Raw genomic sequence first — 26,416 nt, forward strand, 5'->3', positions numbered from 1 at the left:
ATTTATAATAGCTCTATAATATTTATAATGATGGAGAAAATCCACGATAAGTAGTTAAGACGCTAGCATAGAGTTAAAAGTTTTCTGATACACATCATTGTTGTTACAACGCCACATTACAAAAAAAATAACGGGAACCGGAACTAAATGTATTTCAAGGCCCAAAAACAGTCTTTAACTCTTCGCGTGGGTACGTACAATTATGTTTGCGTGGCCGTGGAAAACTAATTTTGACTTTAATCACGCCATCATGGAAATGTATAGGTATGTGCTGAGCTAAGATTTGGCTGCTACGTATATCGCCAGAGCATCTAGCCTCTCAAAGCAGCTCTAGCGTCCGAAGAAGCTCAAGCTTCTGAACGGCAGCTACGAGTATGAATGTCGAACGCTTCTGTTCGGGTGCCCAAACCGACCTCGAGCGTCTCCGTGGAAGCTGTATCTGCTAAGTAAAGAAAGAAAAGAAAAAAAAGAAAGGAAAAAAGAAAAGAAAAAAAAGAAAAGAGAAATACATTTATTTGTTGTTGGTGTCACACAGTACATTTCCGTAAAGAAACGATCTTATAGGTAATGAAAGCCAATGAATTTCCACGTCTATCTATATTCCATCGTGTATCGATACTGTAAACTGAGAACGCATGAAATGTTACTCACAGATTGTTAAAGATCTTCTGGACTTCGGTGCGTTGCGTCAGGCTCTTGTAGAAGGCGAAGAAGTCTTCAAACTGGAACTTGGTCTGGCTGATTGTGTCGTTCTTTCCCGTGGGCAGGCCGGACTCACTTAGTGCCTTCTCTACCCTCTTCTTTCCTTCTTTGTTCTGGGCGAAGAGACCGACGATGCTGCAACAAATAAAACATGTTTAACACACATAGGTATCACTTAAGTGCACAAGGGTTATTCATCAACCCATCTCGGCACAGGTTACCTGTCAGAATGAGAAGGGCTTAACAATAATCTACCACCTTTAAGAACACTATGGAGAAATCTCAGTCTTGCAGGTTTCCTCACGATGTTTCCTTCACTGTTAAACTGTTAAAGCAAGTGATATTTAATTGCTAAAAACCCACATAACTCCAAAAAGTTAGCAATTAAGCGAGTTACAAGGGTTTAAAACTATCATTTCTATTCTAGTACACCTGTAACAAGCGACTTCTATTGATGTTAGTCGCAGTCACATAATATTGATGGACCTCGCCCAAATACTATGACCTGATGAACTAATGTCATTAACATTTTAGCACCGTTATAAGCTTTGTTGGAGCTCTGTTTGAAAGCGTAATATTCGTAGTGTTTATTAAAAAATCATTTCTCGAGCGATTCCTTACCGCGCGCCCTTTTTCCTTGAGAAGGAATAAATTCATGGATGATTTAGGCATATAGAATGTCATACAGATTAATAAACCACCTCCTCTATATCTTTATGGTAACATCTTTGAGTTTGAAGGACAAAGTTGTCTCAAGTTTCTACCTGTCCCATTTTACCGTCTTTTGTATTATGTCAAAACGTTACAAGGCGAATAAATAACATCTGCCCCAAAAAACGTCACGTCAAAACCGATAATACAAAGAGAAAAGAAAAATTGAAAAAGTTATAAGTAGATCATCTACCTTTATAGTTGCTTGACCCTTATCTTTCTTACTTTAGGCTTAACTTTTCAAAAGTTAAGCCGTCGGCCCTAGTTATAATCACTAACATATTCTGAACTTTAATAAAGTTACACAAAGTATAAAGAATAGATACACGTAAGCTAAGCAGACCTAAGTGCCTATACAGACGGCCTGTATATATGGACTGTATAAGCCGACTGCAAAATTGCAATTGGGATGCAGTTTGATTGGAGTTCATACAACTGCATCTCAACTGCCGACCGGCTGAGCAGTCGGCGTCAGTTCACATTGAATGCATGTACTAGAACTGCACGCGATGCAGTTGTGTCAACTGCAACAAAACTGCATACCAACAGCAATTTTGCATTCGGCTTGCGGTCCAAATGCAGTCTGTACACATCCTTAGTTGACAGAAGTTGACGACTCGGATGAGTCAGACTTTGATACCCTGCCACTTAACAACTTGGGTTGTATAATGTTCATTAAAAGCAATCCCTTAAGAAGAACTTTTAATGCATTTACTAACCCATCAAATGTATTCAAAACAGTACTATCGTAAGCCGTTTGTCGTTGAGAGGTAATCCCGCAAGCAAGCTGAGGCAAATTGCGTGCTTAATGTAATTTGCATATGAATTGAATGTCCCCACCTAAGCCGGTGTATCCTAGCTGATACATTTAAGAAAACATTAATTTATTCACCAATTTCTTGTCAAGGTAAAATACAAAACTAAAAGCCAACTTCTCCCAATAGTAAAATTAATTGAGTTTATTTTAATTTTACTATCCGATACTTATATTAATCAACTCAGAAGTTTTTTCTTCTTTCATTTGACATCCCACTCGATAAGATAGCAAAAGAATAGATATAGGTTTTTTAAAAGTCTCGTGAGAACTCGTCGAGTTTCCGGGGAAAGCTAACTCTTCCAAGTCTTTTCGTCAAAATCAGTTAAACAAATGGGCCGTTACAAGCTAGCAGACAGACAAACACACTTTCGCATTTAAATATTTGTATTGACACTTACTCTATAATTCTTTTGTCTTTCCTTTGCTTTAAAATAACTTTTAGTAGGTCGTAGACGATTCGTAGCAGCGCTGCTACGAGCCGGTACAAATACAATAATTAAACCAGCTAATTGTCTACGACGGCACCGTAGCACCGTTCTGACTACACTAATTACAAATAGAGGCGCTGTTCGCTTGACAGCCACCGTAACCGGTTAGGCTGGGCGCACATTGGTGACTTTGCTTGAGCGTCTAGCCTTTCTGGCAGCGTCTGCTAAAATTAAGCGTTTTTTCTGCGCGTTACACGGAATATTATGCCGATGTACAGACACTATACACGCGCCGAGCTTTCGGTCGCATAGCGCGTTTTGGTGTGTCGCTGGCTATGCAAATATGTAGAACTATCCGAGTGGATTTAGGTTTGAAAAACACGTGGTAACTCTTTGATTTTCCGGGATAAAAAAGAGCCTGTCACTTTCCAGGTTTCCATGCCACGTTAAACCGTTGACAAACCAACAAACAAACTTCGGCATTTATAGTATGAGTAAATAACTACCCGGCGGAAATTACGCTGATTGCGGCGTATTCTGCATATTCTGTAAATATATTAAGCCTAAAAAATACTGCGAACATATTCAGCCGAACTTTCGGCGACGTATTTATGCAGCTGCGTCTCGACACTAAACGTTTCCGAGTTAGCCAATCACGTGCGTAGCTTCTATTATTGTATTCGTGTCTCCGCCAATCGACATTTCGGTACAAACTGTACCTTAGGGACGATAGTTTATTAGTTTAATTGCAGCCCATCTACCTCGATACTACAAATCAAATTGTCTACTGACTTGTAGTGGCGCAGGTCTAATTGCCTGTAATTGAAGCTATTGGACTGAATTAACTAAGGTGCAAACCACCGTCTGGTGGGTTGGTTAACATACCTACATACTAATTCAGAAATCTGTACTTAAACTACAAAAAGTCGATAATTCTAAGTTCTGACGAGTAATTAAGTAGAGAAGAGCAGGTAGGTAAGTACTTATAGTACGCGACTGGTTGAAATGGCAATCGGGGAGAGAACGCCCCGAACACCCGCACAACCCATGCGCTAACTGTCTATTTGTTACCTATGCATTCGCGTATCGTTTATTCGATTGAGGTGAAACTTTGTACAATTATTATCGGCACTTGCGCGATGATTTCTGCTACAGTCACAGTGGCTTCATCGCATTTCTCAGTACTTCCAATCCAACCCCATCCCTCAGCCTATATACGTCCACTGCTGCATAGAAGCCTTTTTAAAACCGACCGCCAACCATGGTCCTCCATCTTCCTCATCCACCCGCTTCCTGCCACTTTCTTCAGGTCATCTGTCCAACGGGCCGGAGGTAGTCCTACACTATATTTACTTGTACGCCATTTTAGGCAATAAAAAATTGAATTGAATTAATTATATAACGAAAATTAAAAAAACCCCCGACACAAAAACCTCTATAAGAAAACTAGAAAATAGGTGATAACTTTCAAATGGCTGAACCGATTTTCTTCTATTATAGCTAAGAGAAGCCACCTTTCAAACAAAAAAAAAATTAATAAATTAATTTAGGAGCTACGATGCCACAGACAGATACCTACACAGATACACACGTTAAACTTATAACACCCCTCTTTTTGAATCGGGGGTTAAAAATGATCTGTCATCTGCGGTATTTAACATAGCCATCGATTCACAACAGAGCCATGTGTACCGAAGCGAACGTAAGTCAAATCTATTAGTAGGTATTGGCTGCAAAAGCAGTCTCGTCAGCCGTAAAGGAGTGTGCACGATTGACTGTGCCTAAGCCTAGAGATCAAACTAATCCTATATCTAATAACCTCAGTATTGGATTAGTTTCCCTGAAGTTGGCGTTATAGAACGACACATTGATGTTAAAAGATTTCGGATTGATATATAATATATCTACCTACTTACACATTATTTTCATAGTGCTAAACTTTTTAACAAATATCCGATCTTGATGATAATTAAGCCTAAGAAGATAGTAATCAACAGTTGTCATTCAGAACAAGCTACCTATATATACTCGTAAATGCGAAAGTGTGTTTGTTTGTTGGTTTATTGGTTTGTCCATCAATCACGTCACAACGGAGCAACGGATCACCGTAATTTTTCGCATGGATTAAAGACCTGGAGAGTGACATAGGCTACTTTTTATCCCGGAAAATCAAATAGTTCCCACGAGATGTTTCAAAACCTAAATCGTTGCGGACCAAGTCGCAGGCATCAGCTAGTAGGTACTGTATACATAAATGACTATGATTATTATTATAGAAACCCAAGCATCATCCGAATCTGCGCGACAAAAGCGACTACGAAGGGGGAACGTCAGTCGCGCGGCGGTCGCCTCACATAATATTTAATGGCGCCATGCACACCTACACGACTACAATAGTTACATGTGCAGTGGACGCTTCCGCATCCCGTGCTTATGTTACGCAAGTGTGGTCGTAGCCTAATATTGATGGGCAAAAAAATTAGGGCACCCCAATGATTATATTATATGGGCCACTCTAATAAATGAGTAACAAACATCGATTACATTATTGAAAAAAATGTAATTACATTAATTAATGAATTATGGGGAAATGTAACATATTGAAGTTATAGGGACACGCCACATCACGCGGACAAAATGCGGAAGAGAATTTTCAAGCTCGATTTTTCCTTAACCTTAGCATATGCTGCCCCCTAGAATTACGATTTTAAAATATTCATATTCTTTAAACAGAGGATGATGGGAAATCCCATCGGGCACACGGCTAATAGTTATAGTAATATTATTTTGCACATAAAATGCAAGTAGGAGAAATCTTGGTAAGTACATAATAAAGGTCCCCAACTTTACAGCCTCAAAGCGAGAGTTACAACTGACAATAACTTCAGGCTCACCGGTGACACAAAACGAGGGACTTATCTTTGCAGAAAAGTCCGTGAGAAACTTTTAGTTTTCCAACTGGAACTAGCCCAGTTACAACACATTTCTAGTTGGATGCACTTCTATGTTTGTAAAAGAGAATCAGGTATGAAGTTTGTAATTTAAAGTCATATTTAGGGATGATTCATTATACCCCGTACGTACATGGACCGTGTCGAGGGTAGAAATATAAAATTAGATTTAGTTCACATAAAAAAACTAGATGATGCCCTCACTCACATCTATTAATCAAAGAGTCAAAACGGGCCATATTATGATTACTTAAGGCTAACAGCTCATCAGCGGCCAGTATTACTTAAGTAAAACTAGTTAAATTAATCAGAACATAGCGCGCCAGTTGCCATCGTACACGGACCTCCACCTTCCTCATCCACCCATTACCCGCTACATTCTTAAGGTCATCATCAGTCTAGTGGGCTGGAGTTCGTCCCATACTGTGCCTGCTGGTACACGGTTTCCACTCCAGAAAATGTCTGACCCAGCAACCATCTATTCTGCGACAGCAAGGCCTACCCTCTACCACTTCAGCTTGCTAATTCGTTGACCTATTATGTCGGGCCCTTTAGTGCTATGGATTTTTTCGATACGGATTTTGTATCTCAGAGAAACATCCAACATAGGGTATGTTGGGTGTTAGTACGTCCATAGCAGGACGAAACCAAATACCAGTACCCACATTTCAGCTCCATAAGTCATGACAGGCAGGTCAAAATCATTATAGACTTTGGATTCAATGCTAGACATTTAGCTGATTCTATTCAAAAACGAAAAGCTCCTAGCAGAACGCTATAGCTTCAGTGTATAAACCAGATCAGCTGCGATACATTTCCAGTTGAATGCAGCCTGGCGCCTGAATAGAGAATATCTAAAACGTTGTTCAAATTTAATAGGCTAACATTAGAATTCAATACAATTTATATCGTCGTCGTACGGCCTGGGAAACATCTAGTCCATAGAATTCAGGCTTTTGTGAGTGGTGTGGATATTTTAACATGCACGAGTTACGATGAAATAAAAGTGAATATCCATTTTGGTCTTTCTTTTTAGGGTTCTACCCAAACTCCGTCCGTCCGTACGTCACAACACTCGTTGTATCTCAACGCACATGCACACACTCATTTCGGCGTGTTCGCTAATACCAATAGATCAGACAGTAGTAACATTGATTCCGACAAAGAAATTGCCAGACCATATACAAACTTACAAGCGTGTCTACGCTCGAACGAGATGCGTGTATGATAAAATGCGCGGGAGTTCAAGCTAATACGCGCAAAAAAGCTCAAATATGAAACCGTTCTAAACACTACTTCTACCGATTCTTTGGCTAAAGTAAGCTAGCTGTTGATGTATAAAAATCACCCCCCGACCCAAAAAGAGGGGTGTTATAAGTTTAACGTGCGTATCTGTGTAACTGTCTGTGGCATCGTAGCTCCTAAACTAATGAACCGATTTTAATTTAGTTTTTTTTTTTGTTTGTAAGGTGGCTTGATCGAGAGTGTTCTTAGCTATAATCCAAGAGAATCGGTTCAGCCGTTTGAAAGTTATCAGCTCTTTTCTAGTTACTGTAACTTTCACTTGTCGGGGGTGTTATAATTTTTTTAATTTACACTTGTTATACATCAACAGCTGTCGTCTGCGTTAATAATGAAAAAGTCTAAACACAACAGTGTTGCTGTATCTGGCGGGCGCAGGTTTTGACGAGGAAATATGAAAAGGAGGCGATCACAATGGATCGGAGACGGTCGAAGTGGTTACAGTAACTAGAAAAGACCGAAAAGACCTGATAACTTTCAAACGGCTGAACTGATTTTCTTGGACTATTCCGCGCCTACGATCTAAACTCTAAAGTATCTGAGTTTTCCAAAACATCATTTTCAAATAAATAATTATGTATTTAGGCAACGTCCATCTTGACAGCTTGACATTTGTCAATTGACATAATATTATGAACCTAACGGTTATCTAACCGTCTTTTCTACAAGAAAACTAGAAAAGAGCTGATAACTCTTAAACGGCTGAACCAATTTTTTTGGATTATAGCTAAGAACACTCTCGATCAAGCCACCTTTCAAACAAAAAAAAAGTTAATTAAAATCGGTTCATTCGTTTAGGCGCTACGATGCCACAGACAGATACACAGATACACAGACACACAGATACACACGTCAAACTTATAACACCCCTCTTTTTGGGTCGGGGGTTAAAAATAAGTCTAAACACAACAACGCAAAGCGTAAACAGAATAACGCTTTTATAGGCTTTCACAAAGCAAAACAAGCGCCGTTTTCTGAATGCAACGAAAACATCACACTGAATCGAAAAACAGTTGTGAGGATTCATTGTAACATTCAATAAGAAGCCTTTTCCCTTTACCTACTTGTGCTATTACACGAAATACATTCCTATACCTGCCAAATTGCATGATTCTAGGTCAACGGGAAGTATCTAGGTTTTAATTCCTGGATGGATATTGATAGACACGACAGGAGGTAACTGAGTAATCCTAAAAGCGTTTATTTTTCTCTGGAAATACGGAACCCTTTTTTTTTTTTTTTTTGTTGACGCTGGGGAATGCATTTACGCATCCCCCCCGGAGGGAGGGTATGTGGGACTCGCCGGCCGAGAGGCGACCGGAATACCCACTAAACCCCAGCGGCGCTACTGCGCGTCGCCTGGCGACTGGGTCACGGGAACGGCCGAAGCAAACAACCGCGACCCAGCCAGCGACGTCTGCCAAGGCAGACCCTCCACCGGGGACCTACTCGGTCCCCACCACTGCAGGGACGCACCAACGAAGTGCGTCCCCCGACCTTGGGACGCGCACATCGCCCGCGTCCCATCCTCCGCTTCGTCCACTGTGCCCTCTGCTAGTCAGAATGAGACAGGTTTGGCCATAGTCTACCACGCTAACCAAGTGCGGATTGATAGACTTCACATACCTTTGAGAATTTTATGAAGAACTCTCAGGCATGCAGGTTTCCTCACGATGTTTTTCCTTCACCGTTAAAACAAGTGATGTGTAGGTAATTGCTTAAAACGCACAAGTTTAACTTCGAAAAGTTAGAGGGCTCGCGGTCGAACGCCCGATCTCCCTAAAAAAAACGTCTCTTACTAGGATTAGCTACTAACACAAACTACAAGGGTTCCGTTTCAGAGATCCTATAAGGGTTCCGTTTTTCCTTTTGAGGTACGGAACCCTAAAAATATATACCTAGAAACTTATACCTACTTAAATAGCCCTGATGGCTACCTACGAGTATGTACTATTTATTGAAATACTAAAATAGTATTCATAAACATTATTTATCATATAAACGATAAAAATAACTGTGATAAATCGATTACACGGCAAATATTTACACGCAATGAGCGATTGTCGTCAAGATTATGTCACTTTGAGCAAATACACGACGAATGCTTAATGTTTGCCCACTTTTTTACCATAATAGCCGAAGCGGAAACCTGCTGCCACGATGAGACGATCTGATAACAGATTAAGAGTTTTTTTGTACTTAATATAGAGTTAAATTATACCCACGTGGATTATTGATTTAAAAATACATTTTTAGGGTTACGTAGGTACCTCAAAAGGAAAAACGGTATCCTTATTGTAAGGTTATTTTTAAAAATTGATTTGAGTTGTCAAAAATAATATAAAATTATTAATTTATCTAATGCAGGTAGTTTGATAAAATCGATATTTCGCTCATTCGATGTCATACAATCTGTTACTAGGAGGCCAACAAGATTGAACTTGCATAAATACGGGTGTTTTGAAGGTTTTAGTTCAGTCTCCTTCTGAGATTCGGAGCGTATCGCATATTTTCGGTATTTGGGTTGTGAACTGGATAATTAGATGTTGTGATAGCAATCACGCTCTAATTAAATTATTTATTTTGGCATTAGTTTGTTTAGATTAAAACTCTCGGATAACCTTGCACATTAAACTTGTGTTTTTTTGTGTTGGTTTTGGAGAGAACATTCCAATAATTCGTTAAAAATATTTAAATAATACCTGCTTTTCTGAGTGACGCCAATAATTCAGAAGCGGGACGTGTCTCACGTTGTCTTAATTTCGCTTTGGTATCTTTTTGTAAACAACCCACATTTGATTAAAATTTTTATTGAGTTTGATTTGGTGATTAAAATTTTTAGTTTTTTTTTAAAGAATTTAGTCTTTTGTGTAGTGAAAAGTAATTTGCAATAAGTGGTTCAGATTTTGTATACATCGAATGAGAAGTTAGTCGTTTGGATTTATTGTTGACTGGATATTAAAACTGAGAGTTCGGCAGTTCACGATAGGTTTTAACGATTTGACGGAGGGCAGGATAGCCCATGATTTGGATTTGACTTAGGGCAAGGAATGCCCGCGACTGACATGACATGATTAATTAGAAACACGAGGACGTGTTAAATTCAGGACGGCCGAACTGTAAGGTTATTTTTAAAAATTGATTTGAGTTGTCAAAAATAATATAAAATTATTAATTTATCTAATGCAGGTAGTTTGATAAAATCGATATTTCGCTCATTCGATGTCATACAATCTGTTACTAGGAGGCCAACAAGATTGAACTTGCATAAATACGGGTGTTTTGAAGGTTTTAGTTCAGTCTCCTTCTGAGATTCGGAGCGTATCGCATATTTTCGGTATTTGGGTTGTGAACTGGATAATTAGATGTTGTGATAGCAATCACGCTCTAATTAAATTATTTATTTTGGCATTAGTTTGTTTAGATTAAAACTCTCGGATAACCTTGCACATTAAACTTGTGTTTTTTTGTGTTGGTTTTGGAGAGAACATTCCAATAATTCGTTAAAAATATTTAAATAATACCTGCTTTTCTGAGTGACGCCAATATTATAGGATCACTTTGTTGTCCTTCTGCCCGTCTATCGTGTCTTTCAAGAAAACCTATAGGGTACTTTCTGTCACCTAGAATCATGAAATTTGGCGGGTAGGTAGGTCTTATAGCACAAATAAAGGAATAAATCTGAAAACCGTGAATTTGTGGTTACATCACAAAAAAAAATTAAAATGTGTTTCAGTTTTCAAAATAAGATAACTATACCAAGTGGGGTATCATATGAAAGAGCTTTACCTGTACATTCTAAAATAGATTTTTGTATGCATAATAGTCTTTGATTTATCGTGCAAAATATCGGAAAAATACCCGAATACTGAACCCTCATAGCGCGAGTCTGACTCGCACTTGACCGATTTTTTGCGTGAATTTACACTAGGTGTTCAAATAATAATCAAAATGATAAAAGTAAGTTATTTCATAACATTCAATTGCGTTTTCTTTAAACTTTCCTAACAGGAAAAGTCCTAACCAGTAAAAATAAAATATTCCGGTACATAAATAACTCGACGGAAATAAAAAATGTCACTGTCCGTGATGGATACAGATAGGTATCTCTCTACGGATGTCGGTTTATAGAATATTGAAATGAACTTTTACAAGTACACTGGAAGAGGTGTGCCATATAAAATGACAGTTATTTTTTGTCCCGATTCGAATTTCAAAGCCTCGCGGGAATTGAAATTGACACTTTGTGTCAAATGGTCTTCATGTCGACTTCGTGTGTGTCTATGATAAATGTCTCATCGCAAACATTTAGTTCCGAGTACATTCACACGACGCTAACTGCTGCTATCATCGTCAAAATGGCAAAAATCTAGTTGCTTCAAGAACAAGTTTTCAATAGCAGGTCCAGCGTACTAGAGGTCACTGATTAGGTATAGCTGTCTGAAAACTCGACAACCTATTTTTTACTCGATTCGATAGCCGCTTTTCGAACAATGCCGTAAACAATTTCCAAAGGATTACATTAATAGGTATATCAATTTTGACTTTTGGAATAAACACAATGTATTTTGTCGAACAATATTTAAACGGGTCTCCTCTGAAAACGAGAAAGCTTTAGGCCGTAGTTCGCCACGCTAACAAAGTGCACATTGGCAGAATTTTCGGCAAAAAAACCGGCCAAGTGCGAGTCAGACTCGCGCACCGAGGGTTCCGTACACGGGTATATTTTCGACATTTTGCACGATAAATCAAAAACTAGTATGCATAAAAATAAATAAAACTGTTTTAGAACGTACTGGCAAAGCCCTTTTATAATATGAATACCCCATTTGGTATAGTTATGTAACTTTGAAAATTGAAACACATTTTAATTTGTTTTGTGTGATGTAACCACAAATTCACGGTTTTCGGAATTATTCTTTTACTCGTGCTATAACCCCTACCTACCTGCCAAATTTCATGACTCTAGGTCAACGGGAAGATTCCTATAGGTTTTCTTTACAGACACGACAGACAGACAGACAACAAAGTGATCCTATAAGGGTTCCGTTTTTCCTTTTGAGGTACGGAACCCTAAAAAAGTTTCGATATTCGCTCCTTGCGCATACTACCTGTCTGCGAAGGAACTAAAACAAAGACGTTGAAACCAGGCCTTCGGTACTTACTTTTTAACTAGAATTTTTCCAGACTTATCAGCTCTGAGGACGATCTTCGTGTGCAGCTTCTCCAGGAACTTGATGGTCGGGTTGTTGAACTGGTTGAGGTTGTAAGCCAGCTTGAACAGCTCTTCTGTCCACATCTGTCGACAAAACATGACTGTTAAAGTTAAAAGAACAACAAAGCACAGAAATACAAAGGCCTTTTTGCTTTTATCAGCGTGGACTACACAAAATTGAAACACCTGTTTTACCCCTTTAGGGATTGAATTTTCAAAAATCCTTTCTTAGCGAATGTCTACGTCGTAATAGCTCTGCATGCCTTTCAGCCCGATCACTCTAGTAGTTTGAGTTGTGCGTTGATAGATCCGTCAGTCAGTCAGTTTTTCCTTTTATATTTACAGATTAGGACCTGTTTTATGATTTATCTCCAAGATGTATGTAGCTGGCCAATAAAAATAAATATCTTTTGTCCCGAGTGTACGACCAACGATTTTTCTCAAATACGAGGGAGCAAGCACAAAAGGTGATTTATTTGCTATACGTTGAACTTTGCGGCGCGACGCAGGGCGCTACAGAATTGCCTATGGTTTCCTTTGCAAATCTTTCGTATGGTCTACATTTCTATTATTATTATCTAATTAGTTTTCTTTTAAATTTTGCGTGTATAAAAGTCTGGCTAGAGACTTAGGGTTTCCGTAACTCCCGAGAAAAAAAGGAATAATTACATGATGACTTCGCTGTCTGTCAGTTTGCCTGTTCGTGTATCATGTCTGTCAAGACCTGTTAAAGGAATCAAAGCTATAGGGTACTTCCCGTTGTTCATGTCATGGGCAGGTTTAATGTATAACCAGGCAGGGATCACTTGGTCACGTGACCCGAGTAATATGGGTTTCTTTTCAATTGGGTATATAAATAGTTGATAATTCCACAGTAAGGAACACGATATAAAGCTCACATTTTGGCGTCGAGTCTGTGTAATGTGCGAAGACCTTTAACTTTGTGTTTTCGTCGCGCGTCTGGTGTGTCACAGCCTTTAGTCCATTGTTCTGTGTGGACAACACAACTACAGATATTTCGGAGTTACGAGAATCTTATATAATCCAAGAGCAGACAGAATGAAGCACTTAACGTAATTTATGAATGAACAAACATCTGGAATCCAGCCAAAACATTACTTGAATTATACAGTAATGGTTCCGACGACCCCTCGGGCGTTAAGGTGCTAAATCTTGCAAATCAATTCGTTTAAAAAACTACAGTTCCATAGCATAGCGTGAAGTGGCGAGACCCTTGATACCGTCATATTACGGATACGACAGAAGGTGATCGGAACATCAAGACGCACGGCCAGAGTGTCCAATCAAGTTTTAATAAGATACATTTTATAGAATATGATCGGACAATACATTTTATACAAGCTAATGCCCGCAACAATCCACGTAGATTTGTTTTTAAAAAAATCCTAAAAATCTTTAATTATATGGGATAAAAAGCATGCGAGAACTCAGTCAAACGCAAAATTGATAAAATATAGTACCCATGGAAAAAATTGCAACATCTCGCAACGCCTTTTAGTACGTTCCGATTTTTTATGATAAGTAGGTATACACAAAAGCAAGCAATAAATAATATAGGTAAATCAGGACAAACATAGTATGCATATCACGAACATTAATTCATTTGTACAAAACCGGCTTGTACGTCACATATTTTGCAATATAATCCCAGCCTGACATAATAGGGCATTTAGATAAGTTACGAATAAATATTCCTGGAAATAGGCTGGAGTTCGGCCAAATAATTTATTTAGGATCAACATCATAAATATATAAGAGCTTATATTGTTATAGAATAAAACAAAAAGTAAGGCCAGTATTTTTCTAATACATGGTCTAGTGCTCGCATAATTCGTACTCTACTAACTAAATATTGCAATGTTTTTTTTATTTGTTTGTAGACGAAAAACGAGAAGACCACAGGGTTGATATCGAAGGCGTATAGTCCAACTTAAGTACTTGAACTTCGGACATACTTACAGTTACTAGATAAAATCGGTCAATCAACAACCAACAAGTGTAAATTAAAAATTTATAACACCCCCGACAAGTGAAGGTTACAGTAACTAGAAAAGAGCTGATAACTTTCAAACGGCTGAACCGATTTTCTTGGATCTCGATCAAGCCACCTTTCAAACAAAAAAAAACTAAATTAAAATCCAATTAAACTAAATTCATTAATTTAGGAGCTACGATGCCACAGCTGCACACGTCAAACTTATAACACCCCTCTTGGTCGGGGGTTAAAAATACAACGGGTTGATCCAAGTGAAAGCGAGCTAAATGAGATGTATAATTCAAGATATTTATGTACCTATTCAACCCACATGGAAAAAGATAAATGAACCAAATACGCAATAATATCAATATCATAAATCTAACAATCTGGGAGCAGCCGAAACGGGGAATTCAGCCTAAAATAAAATCTGCCAAAAACTGAAATCCTGCCAAATCATACGCAGCGAAGCTTAGCGTCTCCACATTTGTCATGGAATACAACAATAAATTGTAACCAACCATATTTCTCATACATGGCAGTAGGTACACAGCGATTTACGAGTAGGTGTAGCCAAACATATTTTTTGAAGTGAAGACTTCTTTAAGCGCGCTCTGCGATTTTGGGATGGGTAAAAAATTGAAGGTCGAATGACTGACATGCTAATGTTAATAGTACTTGGAGTGCCTATCGATGTAAAAACCAAACTAATGTGAATAAAATTAATTTGAAAATCCATAAAAAGCACTATTTCATAGTTTTTAACCTTTCACTTCTGCTCTCACTGACTAAGCTACTGAGATAAGTGACACTGACGAGGCAGCCTAAGATGTACGCAGGCTAACTTGGATAAGGTATTGCAGTTCAATCAAACCCAAGCCCCTAATCGGTCTGTACTTCCAACACAGCATCTTGCCGGCTAGTCGATTGCGAAAAACGGCATTAATCTTCCTACAATCTCAATTCTCAACTGTAGCGATTGGCTGAATTTATGGTATTCTTTCTGCAACAATACATTTCAGCCAATAGTGAGACAGTGCCGACCAATCAGAGGTGATTGCGATCGTCACACTATAGTTGTCAAACTATAGCAAACGCTTTACGCTTGATGATACGTTTATACCGAGGGTGGTAACTAGCCACGTGTCTCGACCGAAGCCTGACACACTAGTGATAATTTAGAAATTATTTTCCTAATTTCCCTTACGCACCGGGAATCGAACTTAGGAAGCCATTTATTCAAACGCTCACAACTGAGCCACGAAGGTCGTCAAAATATTTATTATGCATATTCGACCCTTATATTATTGCGGGCAAAGTGGCGACAAAAGGGTCAAATGTCACATGAATCTAATATAATCCGGGAGCTAGTATAATGAAACGTTTAGCTTAAGTTACGCACAAATATGTCTGGCATTAATCTGGCATCTAGCCAAATAATTCAGATCATAAACAGTGGATCATCACTTCATAGTGGTAGTTATGTTCTCGCGTCAATCCCGGCTCTATACTATAATCCAGGATGATGATGGATGATAAATCCTACTAATATTATAAACGCGAAAATATGTATGGATGGATATATGGATGTTTGTTATTCTTTCACGCAAAAACTACTGGACGGATTTGGCTCAAATTTGAAATGGAGGTAGATTATACACCGGATTAACACAGAGGCTACTTTTTATCCCAGAAAATCAATGAGTTCAAGATTAGTTCTTTATCAAACCTTAGATAAAGTATACCAGATAGGTACTTTTTCTAAGGTTTTAAGAATATATTTTGATAGTATCATTATTGATACGCAGCAACACGATTTTATCTTTTTAGCAAGATATCTGCAAACTTTTGGACCAAACTTCTAGGATGTTCGTAGACCGACGCAAAGCGATCTTTCTGGCGATTGCGACTTTGTTGGTAGGAATAACATTTTTGAGTCAGTGTCAATCTTTGACAGTTATTTTGTAGTCACTTAAAAGCACGCGACAACACTTCCAGCACTTTACGTACAAATTTTTAAACCCGTGTAACTTCAAAATTAGTTACTTTTATGCAAAAATTGCAATCCAGACATAGAAATTAGTTTCTAGAACGTGTCTACAAAATTCTCCGTGTCTTCGAGTTTGATTGGTTAATATTCAAATGAAAACCAAACTAAGTACGTAGTGATAGAGAACACCGTTATTAAGTATTCTGTGTGTTCCAGGCGGGTTGAGTCACCATGTCGTTACTTTAGGTGGGAAAGTCGCAAAAGGATTACACAGTTTCTTATTCATCGGACGAGAAAGGATAGCAAACAAAGCGTTTATTACTAAAGTTTGTAATAAAAGGCGTGTTTTATGAAACTTTACAATACCCATTGAAAGTAGTCGAACATTCTTCAATCTATACAAATAAAATATAATGAAAATGCCCGTCTGTGATTTCGGAAAATTTGCTTTTTAAACTCACATATCTTAGAAACGAAAACGCACGTTTACTGGAAGCTATAGTGTCTACTATTGAACTAAATTAGAAATTATAGAAGGCATAGAAGGACTATTTCTATTATCTATTGCTACGGAGCTGTCAAAATTACACTGGACCTGATACACAAAAACCTTTAAATAAATAGTTACTTATGCAATTTGTTCCTTTTTTAGGGTTCCGCACCCGAACCTGCACAGCTAAGCTGTGCGCCCGTTCATTCGTCCTTCCGTCTATCTGTCAGCGGGCTGTATCTGGTGAACCATAATAGGTAGACAGTTGAGATTTTTACAGAATATGTGTTTCTACTGTCGTTATACTTACTTAAAAAGAAAATAGTAAAAATTTCAAAATAACCACTATGAAAATTAAAATAAAATAAAAAGTGTTACTTCTTGTACGAAAGTACGGAACCCCTTGTATGCGAGTCCGACTCACATTTGACAGATTTTTCCTTTCATAAACAAGTTGCATCTGCAAAATTTTTGATGCGATCGTGATACTTGCTGTCAGACTAAACATAGGGGCACATAGTTTCCATCGTGTGTGTGTGTGTGTGTGTGTGTATTAAGCCCAAACATGAGCCTGAGTCAAGTAAGTATAATCTCTTTGTGGTCCTCGCCCGCGTTTAAAGGCATAATGTTACGTCGACCCAAGCGAGTGAGGGTCCTCGGACAACAGATTAACCGAAAACTATTCCAGTGTCCTAAATATAAGTATACATAGTTAGTTTGCAGATGCTTGATAATAATATTTGAAAACTTTGAATTGTGATATCCGAGCCTCACAGGAGGCGCGCTTTGGAAGAAGTTGCCCCCCGAAGTACTTGTAAAAGTCTAATGGAATAAAAGTATTTTGAATTTTGAATTTTGATCTCTCCAAATATTTCTTAGAAGGGCTCACTGCAAGGCGAAGCTTCAAGACATCCCCTATTTTATTATTGCTAGTCAAGGGTTCGATCCCAGATTCTAACCTCTTTTTTTCTTTTTTTTTTTTAAAGAATATTAACTAAGTTTATCATGATGACGAACATTCCCCTTACCCCTCTAACTAAGACGACAATAGTTCAACGAGTGGGGTTTGAACGGCGACCTTTCGGATTTCAGTCCGCTCCTGTAAGCGTTGAGCTATTGAGGCTTTAATCTCGGAGTTATTTGCGTTTTAAGCTCGTAAATATCACTTGCTTTAGCGGTAAAGGAAAACATTGGAAAATTACAATATTCTCAAAGTGTGTGATGACTAATTCGCACTTGATCAGCGTGGTGGTCTATGAGCAAACATGAGAGGACACGTGAGCTGGCGATGGGTTGGTGATGATGATGATATGCGCCTTTGAGTGCTTATGACAAGGTACAAGGCTGTGCACGACACGTCTCTAGGGGCGCAGAGGCCCGTCACTTGCTAATCTGAACAAAGCCTTAGAGAAATATCTCAAAGAAAATAAAATGTTCACTAAAAGCTCCTGCGAAAGACGAAACTTATCTAATATGTACAAAAAAATTGCTGTACGTATAAAGTTCTTTACCCAGTTATTTATTATTCTTAGGTTCGATTGTCAACCTCCCTGGCGCAATGGTGAGCACTCTGGTCTTACAATTGGGAGGGCCTGGGTCCGATTCCTGGCAGGGGCAGTTGGGACTTTATATGCATTTTCTAAATGGACTTTGGTCTGATCTCGTGGGAAGTTATGGCCATTTCTACTTACGAGTTTACCGGCACCTAAAGGACCTTTGTTTTTTCCTGTATTCTTTGTAATTTAGTTAAAAATGAAAAAATAAAAAACAAATTAAAACAAAACAAACTTAAAGGACGTGGCACAGTTCACTCTGAATTGGCTTTGTACCAAAGTAATGAAAGCTTGGTTTGAGCTCCGCGAAAAGACGCTGCTGTCTTAATATAGTAGAAAAATAGAATTAAGTAGCGCTTTAAACATTAATAAACAACAGAAAAAAATTCTAATTAGCTCAACTGGTATTTTAATTTCTCTTGCATTTTCAAATGAAATATCTTTTTGCTACGTCATTCAAGCGATAAATTATGAAAATTTATTATTTGAAGAAATAAGGGATGAGAAAAGTCTCCGAACGTAGTCTTCAACTTTCGCAAGATGCAGTACAAGTTTTATCTTTAAAGAAAATAAGATAAAAATCATATTGTCTCGGGAGAGGAGGCGTCGTCTATTTATAAACATAGCGGAAATTTTTATAAACTGCCGTTCGGAGCAAATTGCTCCTTTTAAGAATCTACTTTGAAACGTGGAGTCTAGTGGAGAGCGCGTGATAGGGTCAGACTGTAGTAATAAAATGATTTGGCTGGCGCGCAGGCTGGTGTGCTGGGCGTCCTCTCGCCTCATACCCCGATCGCCCTGACAAAATAGTAACTAGTACCTACTACTACTCGAAAGAAGCGACAATCACTCCCCCTGCCAATTCGTCGCCCACAACGAAATGGCACGGCTACTGGCACTACCACGCTGGCATCACTCGGTTCTCACTTGGTTTGTTTCTCGCGTTGGCGCTATGGCGTTGTCCTTGTCCCCGCTCGATTGGCTAGCTTAGATCTGGCGTTACCCACACACACACACACACACACGCACGCACGCACGCACGCACGCACGCACGCACGCACGCACGCACGCACGCACGCACGCACGCACGCACGCACGCACGCACGCACGCACGCACGCACGCACGCACGCACGCACGCACGCACGCACGCACGCACGCACGCACGCACGCACGCACGCACGCACGCACGCACGCACGCACGCACGCACGCACGCACGCACGCACGCACGCACGCACGCACGCACGCACGCACGCACGCACGCACGCACGCACGCACGCACGCACGCACGCACGCACGCACGCACGCACGCACGCACGCACGCACGCACGCACGCACGCACGCACGCACGCACGCACGCACGCACGCACGCACGCACGCACGCACGCACGCACGCACGCACGCACGCACGCACGCACGCACGCACGCACGCACGCACGCACGCACGCACGCACGCACGCACGCACGCACGCACGCACGCACGCACGCACGCACGCACGCACGCACGCACGCACGCACGCACGCACGCACGCACGCACGCACGCACGCACGCACGCACGCACGCACGCACGCACGCACGCACGCACGCACGCACGCACGCACGCACGCACGCACGCACGCACGCACGCACGCACGCACGCACGCACGCACGCACGCACGCACGCACGCACGCACGCACGCACGCACGCACGCACGCACGCACGCACGCACGCACGCACGCACGCACGCACGCACGCACGCACGCACGCACGCACGCACGCACGCACGCACGCACGCACGCACGCACGCACGCACGCACGCACGCACGCACGCACGCACGCACGCACGCACGCACGCACGCACGCACGCACGCACGCACGCACGCACGCACGCACGCACGCACGCACGCACGCACGCACGCACGCACGCACGCACGCACGCACGCACGCACGCACGCACGCACGCACGCACGCACGCACGCACGCACGCACGCACGCACGCACGCACGCACGCACGCACGCACGCACGCACGCACACACACACACACACACACACACACACACACACACACACACACACACACACACACACACACACACACACACACACACACACACACACACACACACACACACACACACACACACACACACACACACACACACACACACACACACACACACACACACACACACACACACACACACACACACACACACACACAAATAGTATGCGGACAGGCCGCGGTTCCGGTAGTAGTAACTATTTAATATATCCGCTTGTATGGAGTGTCTTGAGTGTTACTATTAATAAAAAAGGTCTATGGCTATAGCCAACCACTTTAGCGCTCTATCATTAGATCTTGACCAACTTACTCATAAAGGTTGTAATTAATGAGCCCGAACATGATACATCTACTGTAATTTGTCAAGACGAGTAGTCCCAAATTTTCTTGAGTATAAACAGGTCAAGGTTATTGTGGTGACATCGGGTTTACACCAAACTATTCGAGATAAGTAGAAGTAAAATGAATGCCCATTCTATGGTCGAAAGGACGAAGTTGCGGGCATCATAATATAATAATATAATATAATTAATATTTTTATTGTCTTACATAATATTACAGAATAATATTTGAAAAGACGAAAACAATGTAGTTTATAGACCAAGAGATGAATACAAAAATACTCTCATAAATGCAACAGTCAAGGAATGAATGCTATTAAATACATAAAGTTATCATTCGTGATAACCAAGAAGAACACTTTTACACTACTTTACACTTTTACGCTACTGAAATATTACGAGTAGTACTCGTAAGTTAAAGGATGTAAGATAAGATTGAAATCTATAAATTGGCAGATGGATAGACTGGAACTATGCAAAGGGATTTGCGTCGGGGTTAATAAATATGCGATCATCTTATCCTCTACCCAACGTGAGTATGACTTACAAATTTATGAGACGTGTACGCTGAAACATGTCATTCTGTAATGAATGTGAGATAAACTTAATATATTAGGGTGCCACCCCGCGGCTTCGGCTCGAAACATTGAAATTATAGCGCGTTCGTGGTAAACTGTAAACCGTAATAAACGTCACGCCATAAAACCAACTTCTGACATTATCTATTACACCTTTGGGGCTAGTGGATCTTAAAAATTTTCAGGAAAACACTCGTGGACTAACAAATTGTAATAAACACAGCAATATCTTGAATTTTCTATGAAATTTGGTAGGTTATATAGCACAAGTAAAAAAAAAATTCAAAAACCGTGAATTTGTGTTTACATCACAAAAAAAAATTAAAATGTGTTTCATGAACAAATAATTAGTTCTTTCAATTTGCAAAGCAAGATAATTATAAAAAGTGGGGTATCATTATTAAAAGATATTTTAAAACAGATTTTCATTTATTTTTATGCATAACAGTTTTTAATTTATAATATCGAAAAAATACCCGAGTACGGAACCCTCGATGCGCGAGTCTAACTCGCACTAGGCCGGTTTTTTATTCTCTGCTATTACAGTTGAAATGTATTCGTGTACTAGTTTCGTGTCGAAAGCTGATACTAGGATGAAGTATAAACAAAGCAGGCACAAAAGCCTGACGTATTCAAAGATGGAACTTGAAAATATTAGTTTGTGCTACATATTGCATGAAGTCTCAACAATGCAATGCTTTTGTCTAAGAAATTGAATAGACTTTAAATCTTCCGAGTGTAACAACTCGTATAGAGAAATTATTTGAAACGTACCTACCTACTTATATCATAGAGAATATCTTGGCATAGCTATTTAATAGAAAATTAATAACGTAATAAATATTAATAACGTATGATACTAATTATAGAGTGCATACTCTATATCTGAAAATGTAAAATTCGGCAATTTTGTAACTAATTTTGTAAGATTTTCAAATAAGTAACCAAATTATCTAAAAAAAAAAAGCGCGAGTGCGAGTCAGACTCGCGCACTGAGCGTTCCGTACTCAGGTATTTTTTCCGACATTTTGTACGATATATTACCTATTATGCATAAAAATAAATAAAAATCTGTTTTAGAATGTACAAGTAAAGCCCTTTCATATGATACCCCACTTGGTATAGTTATCTTACTTCGAAAATTTAAACACATTTTAATATTTTTTTTAAATAGTGTAACCGCAAAATCACGGTTTTCAGATTTATTCCTTTACTTGTGCTATAAGACCTACCTACCTGCCAAATTTTATGATTCTAGGTCAACGGGAAGTACCCTATAGGTTTTCTTGACAGACACGACGGACGGACGGACGGAAGGACGGACGGACGGACGGACGGACAGACAGACAGACAGACAGACGACAAAGTGATCCTATAAGGGTTCCGTTTTCCCTTTTGAGGTACGGAACCCTAATAATCACGCATGAAATCTGAAAAGTTCAGTTCCTTACTTGATTTATTACACACTGTCCGCCTTATCACTCGTCGTAATCCTTTTAACTTCTTTCTATGCTTGTGGTGAAACGAATTGTTTCATAATTTTCGACATATGACAACCTTTCACGCTTTATTATATCAGGTATGAGTGGCCTTAAAGCGCCCACAGATTTTCTGTCAGACCAAGAAGTACAAAAGAACAGTACCCAACAAAACATCCCTTTTGTAACGTGTAGGACGTGTGATAAAGCGCGTTTGACTACTTTCCTTACAATACGTCTGCCCTCCACTAAAAGGTCACATTATGCTGTACCTGAATTCGGGGTTTACGTAATAGAGGGATCAATTCCCTCAGTGACCTATTAGGGCCACATTGGAGCAATCAAAAAAGCTCTGCAATCATTTTGTAGTACCCACAAAGTACCAACAAACGAAGGGTACAGAGCCAAAACATGTGTCATTCCATGTTTTACCTCTGTACCCTTCGTACATCTTAATATATAAAAAGTGACTGACTGACTGACCGGCTGACTGGCTGTCTGACTGACTGATCTATCTATCAACGCACAGCAGAAACTAACGATAGCATAAAGATAGCCAATATGACGTATACATCCGCTAAGAAAGGATTTTTGAAAATTAAACCTCTGAGGGTAAAATAGGGGGTTATTTGTGTAGTCTACGTGGACGAAGTCACGGGCATAAAGCTAGTGATATTATATGGATTCTATTGTTTCTACGCGGTGATTCGCGGTGAGCGGTGAGCTGCTCTTTTTGATAACTTTAATGACGTCCCAATAGGCACTTGATGCAAAAGAGATATGAAAACTTACTTGTGCTATGTCCTTTCTCGTGCAGCAGAAGTTGACGAAGGTCACGTTGACGAAGTCTGCGCCATGGCACACGGTGACGGTCTTCTCCTCCAGCGAACCCTGTGCTCCTATCAGCACGACGTTTCTGATCTTTTGGTCCTGCCGAAAAAAGATAGTGTCAAAAACATTGGCACTAACTTACATTACAGTTCACGATAGTTACGGATCTTCTAACAAAGCGTCAACCTCACTGGCAGGCGTTAAATGTTAGTACAATTGACGCGGGTAGCCCTAGAGTAGCCCTACTTTTCTTTGCTTTATAACCCCCGACCCAAAAAGAGGGGTGTTATAAGTTTAACGTGTGTATCTGTGTATCTGTGTATCTGTCTGTGGCACCGTAGCGGCTAAACTAATGAACCGATTTTAATTTATTATTTTTTTGTTTGAAAGGTGGCTTGATCGAGAGTGTTCTTAGCTATAATCCAAGAAAATCGGTTCAGCCGTTTGAAAGTTATCAGCTCTTTTCTAGTTACTGTAACCTTCACTTGTCGGGGGTGTTATAAATTTTTAATTTACACTTTTACAGTCTAATATTATCATTGATTTAGGATCAAACCGAGAGTTCACTCACTCTAGATCACTCTGCTAACGCTAATCACTACCTTACTACCCCTGTTTTATATGCGATAGTGTGTTTATTTGTTGATTTATTGGTTTGTCCTTCAATCACGTCGCAAAGGAGCAAATGATCGACCTGTTTTTTGCATTAGTATAGTTAAATACCTGGTGAGTGACATGAGACTTTATGTCCTGGAAAATCAAAGAGTTCCCACGGGATTTTTATAAACCACGCGCACGAAATCACGGGCATCAGCTAGTGGTGGAATAAAGAAACTCATATAGGTACATACAAGAATCCTTAAAATATAATACACCTTTTATGTAGTCGTGTAAAAACTATATAGGTCTAGCCAGATTTCAATTTTAAGCTACTTACATACAAATCTGTTATGGCAGAGGAAATTACACAAGATTATTGCTTTCGCTTTAGATATTATGTATTTGATTGATTTTATTTGTTGATAGGCCCAAGGATAGTTATAAAACCTCCCACTTAATATGTGGTAAAACTCCCACGTAATATGTGATCGAGAAAATATTAACAATACTGCCTCCCTTGTGTAAAAGTACATAGCACTGTAATAGTATATTTACTCTGTGCTAAAAGCGTGTAAATTTTAATAAAGGATTCAATATTATTCAAGAAACCATGCTCATGTTTATTTTAATTAGGCCGCTGTTCACCGTGTACATACGTTGTGTAGGTATGGGTAGGATAAAATGAACTTACAATCCTTTGGACTTCAGTCCGCCCGCCCTTGTAATATGGTGAACAAATCTCTAAGAAAGTACTTTAAAACTTTCTATGGTTTTGACTTTATAAGATTGGTCGCTTTGTATCTTGTATGTCTGTATGTAGAGCTCAATCTATGGACCGATATGCATACATTTTTTATTCAAAGACATGTTTAATTGGGTTTCTTAGCTATGTAAATCTGTTCAGCCGTTTAACCGCTCCTTTCTCCAGCTGGTGGAAGTAAGAAACAGTTGGTAGAATGTGAAAAAGATGCATCAATCATTGCCACAGTTTCAATAATTGTTAACTCACTTTGGAATGCTAACACATTACCCTACTTCTAGCGAAGTTGGGTAAAAAGTAGGTTTCATTAAAAAGTCTGTATGTCGCATAAGCAAATATGGCATTTCATTTCATCTCATCTTATTCACAACGGGAATAAATTCCTCCATTATTCGTGATTATTCGTTCCGCCCGTCAGCGGACTAGACTGCAATATCGCTAAGAGAGATTCTGTCTTTTTTCGCTTTTAACATTATTAAACACGTCAATTATTCATAATGTAAAACATTTCACTGTCTCAGTAATTGTACAGCTTCTTTCATTGTTTAAAGTCTCAAATGCTTTTAGACTCTGTGAATATTTCAAAGTACATATTAAAAATAAATTCTCGAGTTTTTGTTAATCTTGAAACAACGTAAAAAGCGACGCGCTGGCAACTTGTTCAATGCTTCTCCTATAACTCTTTGGTTACACTTTATTTATTCAACACATAATAACAAGTGTAAATTAAAAATTTTCAACACCCCCGACAAGTGAAGGTTACAGTAACTAGAAAAGAGCTGATAACTTTCAAACTATGAACCGATTTTCTTGGATTATTCCGCGCCTACGATCCAAAGTATCTGAGTTTTACAAAACATCATTTTAAAATAAATAATTATGTATCTAGGCAACGTCCATCTTGACAGCTTGACATTTGTCAATTGACACTTGAATATTATGAACCTAAGGGTTATCTAACCTTCTTTTCTACAAGAAAACTAGAAAATAGCTGATAACTATTAAACGGCTGAACCAATTTTTTTGGATTATAGCTAAGAACACTCTCGATCAAGCCACCTTTCAAACAAAAAAAAGTAAATTAAAATCGGTTCATTCGTTTAGGCGCTACGATGCCACAGACAGATACACAGATACACAGACACACAGATACACAGATACACACGTCAAACTTATAACACCCCTCTTTTTGGGTCGGGGGTTAAAAAATACAGGGAAAATAAATAAAAAGAAAGTAGAAAACATAAGGCAGCCCCATCGCTTAATTGTTAACGATCTCTGCCATGCAACCTTGTGAAACCTTGAGATTGAAGAAGAATGAAATACAACTTTCAAGAGTTTCAAACTACGAATGTGTTTTAAAGAGAGTGAAATACAAAGAAAGAAAATGTAGCGCTTTAATTCACTCGTTACAGCAAACAAAGAAATTCTTTCAAAAAGAGGTCCCCAGGTTGAATGGCCTTCTGATCTTTGGCATACATGATCCATCCTAAATAATGATACAGTATACGAGTTACGGGCAAAGTCCGCAAGGTGTGCAAAGTTCACACTAACCCGGGTAGAGTCGAAGTTGGCTCAGCTAACCGTAGACTCCATTCCTGAAGAAAGTCTGTTTTAACATCTCCACGGA

The 26,416-nt window shown here is 39.4% G+C and overlaps 1 protein-coding gene across 1 annotated transcript in view; it reads right to left on the minus strand.

Annotated features, from left to right (window-relative positions):
* Positions 1-26,416, minus strand: part of LOC123869438 (1-phosphatidylinositol 4,5-bisphosphate phosphodiesterase classes I and II) — an 86,428-nt gene that overhangs the window by 29,249 nt on the left and 30,763 nt on the right. Inside the window, exons 3-5 of the mRNA XM_045912360.1 lie at positions 23,388-23,525; positions 12,077-12,210; positions 652-837 (exon numbers count right to left, since the gene is read on the minus strand). Of these exons, the coding sequence (XP_045768316.1) occupies positions 652-837; positions 12,077-12,210; positions 23,388-23,525 (458 nt within the window). The remainder of the gene's footprint in view (positions 1-651; positions 838-12,076; positions 12,211-23,387; positions 23,526-26,416) is intronic.

The sequence above is a fragment of the Maniola jurtina genome, chromosome 11 (genome assembly GCF_905333055.1).
Source record: "Maniola jurtina chromosome 11, ilManJurt1.1, whole genome shotgun sequence".
Classification (NCBI taxonomy): Eukaryota; Metazoa; Arthropoda; class Insecta; order Lepidoptera; family Nymphalidae; genus Maniola; species Maniola jurtina.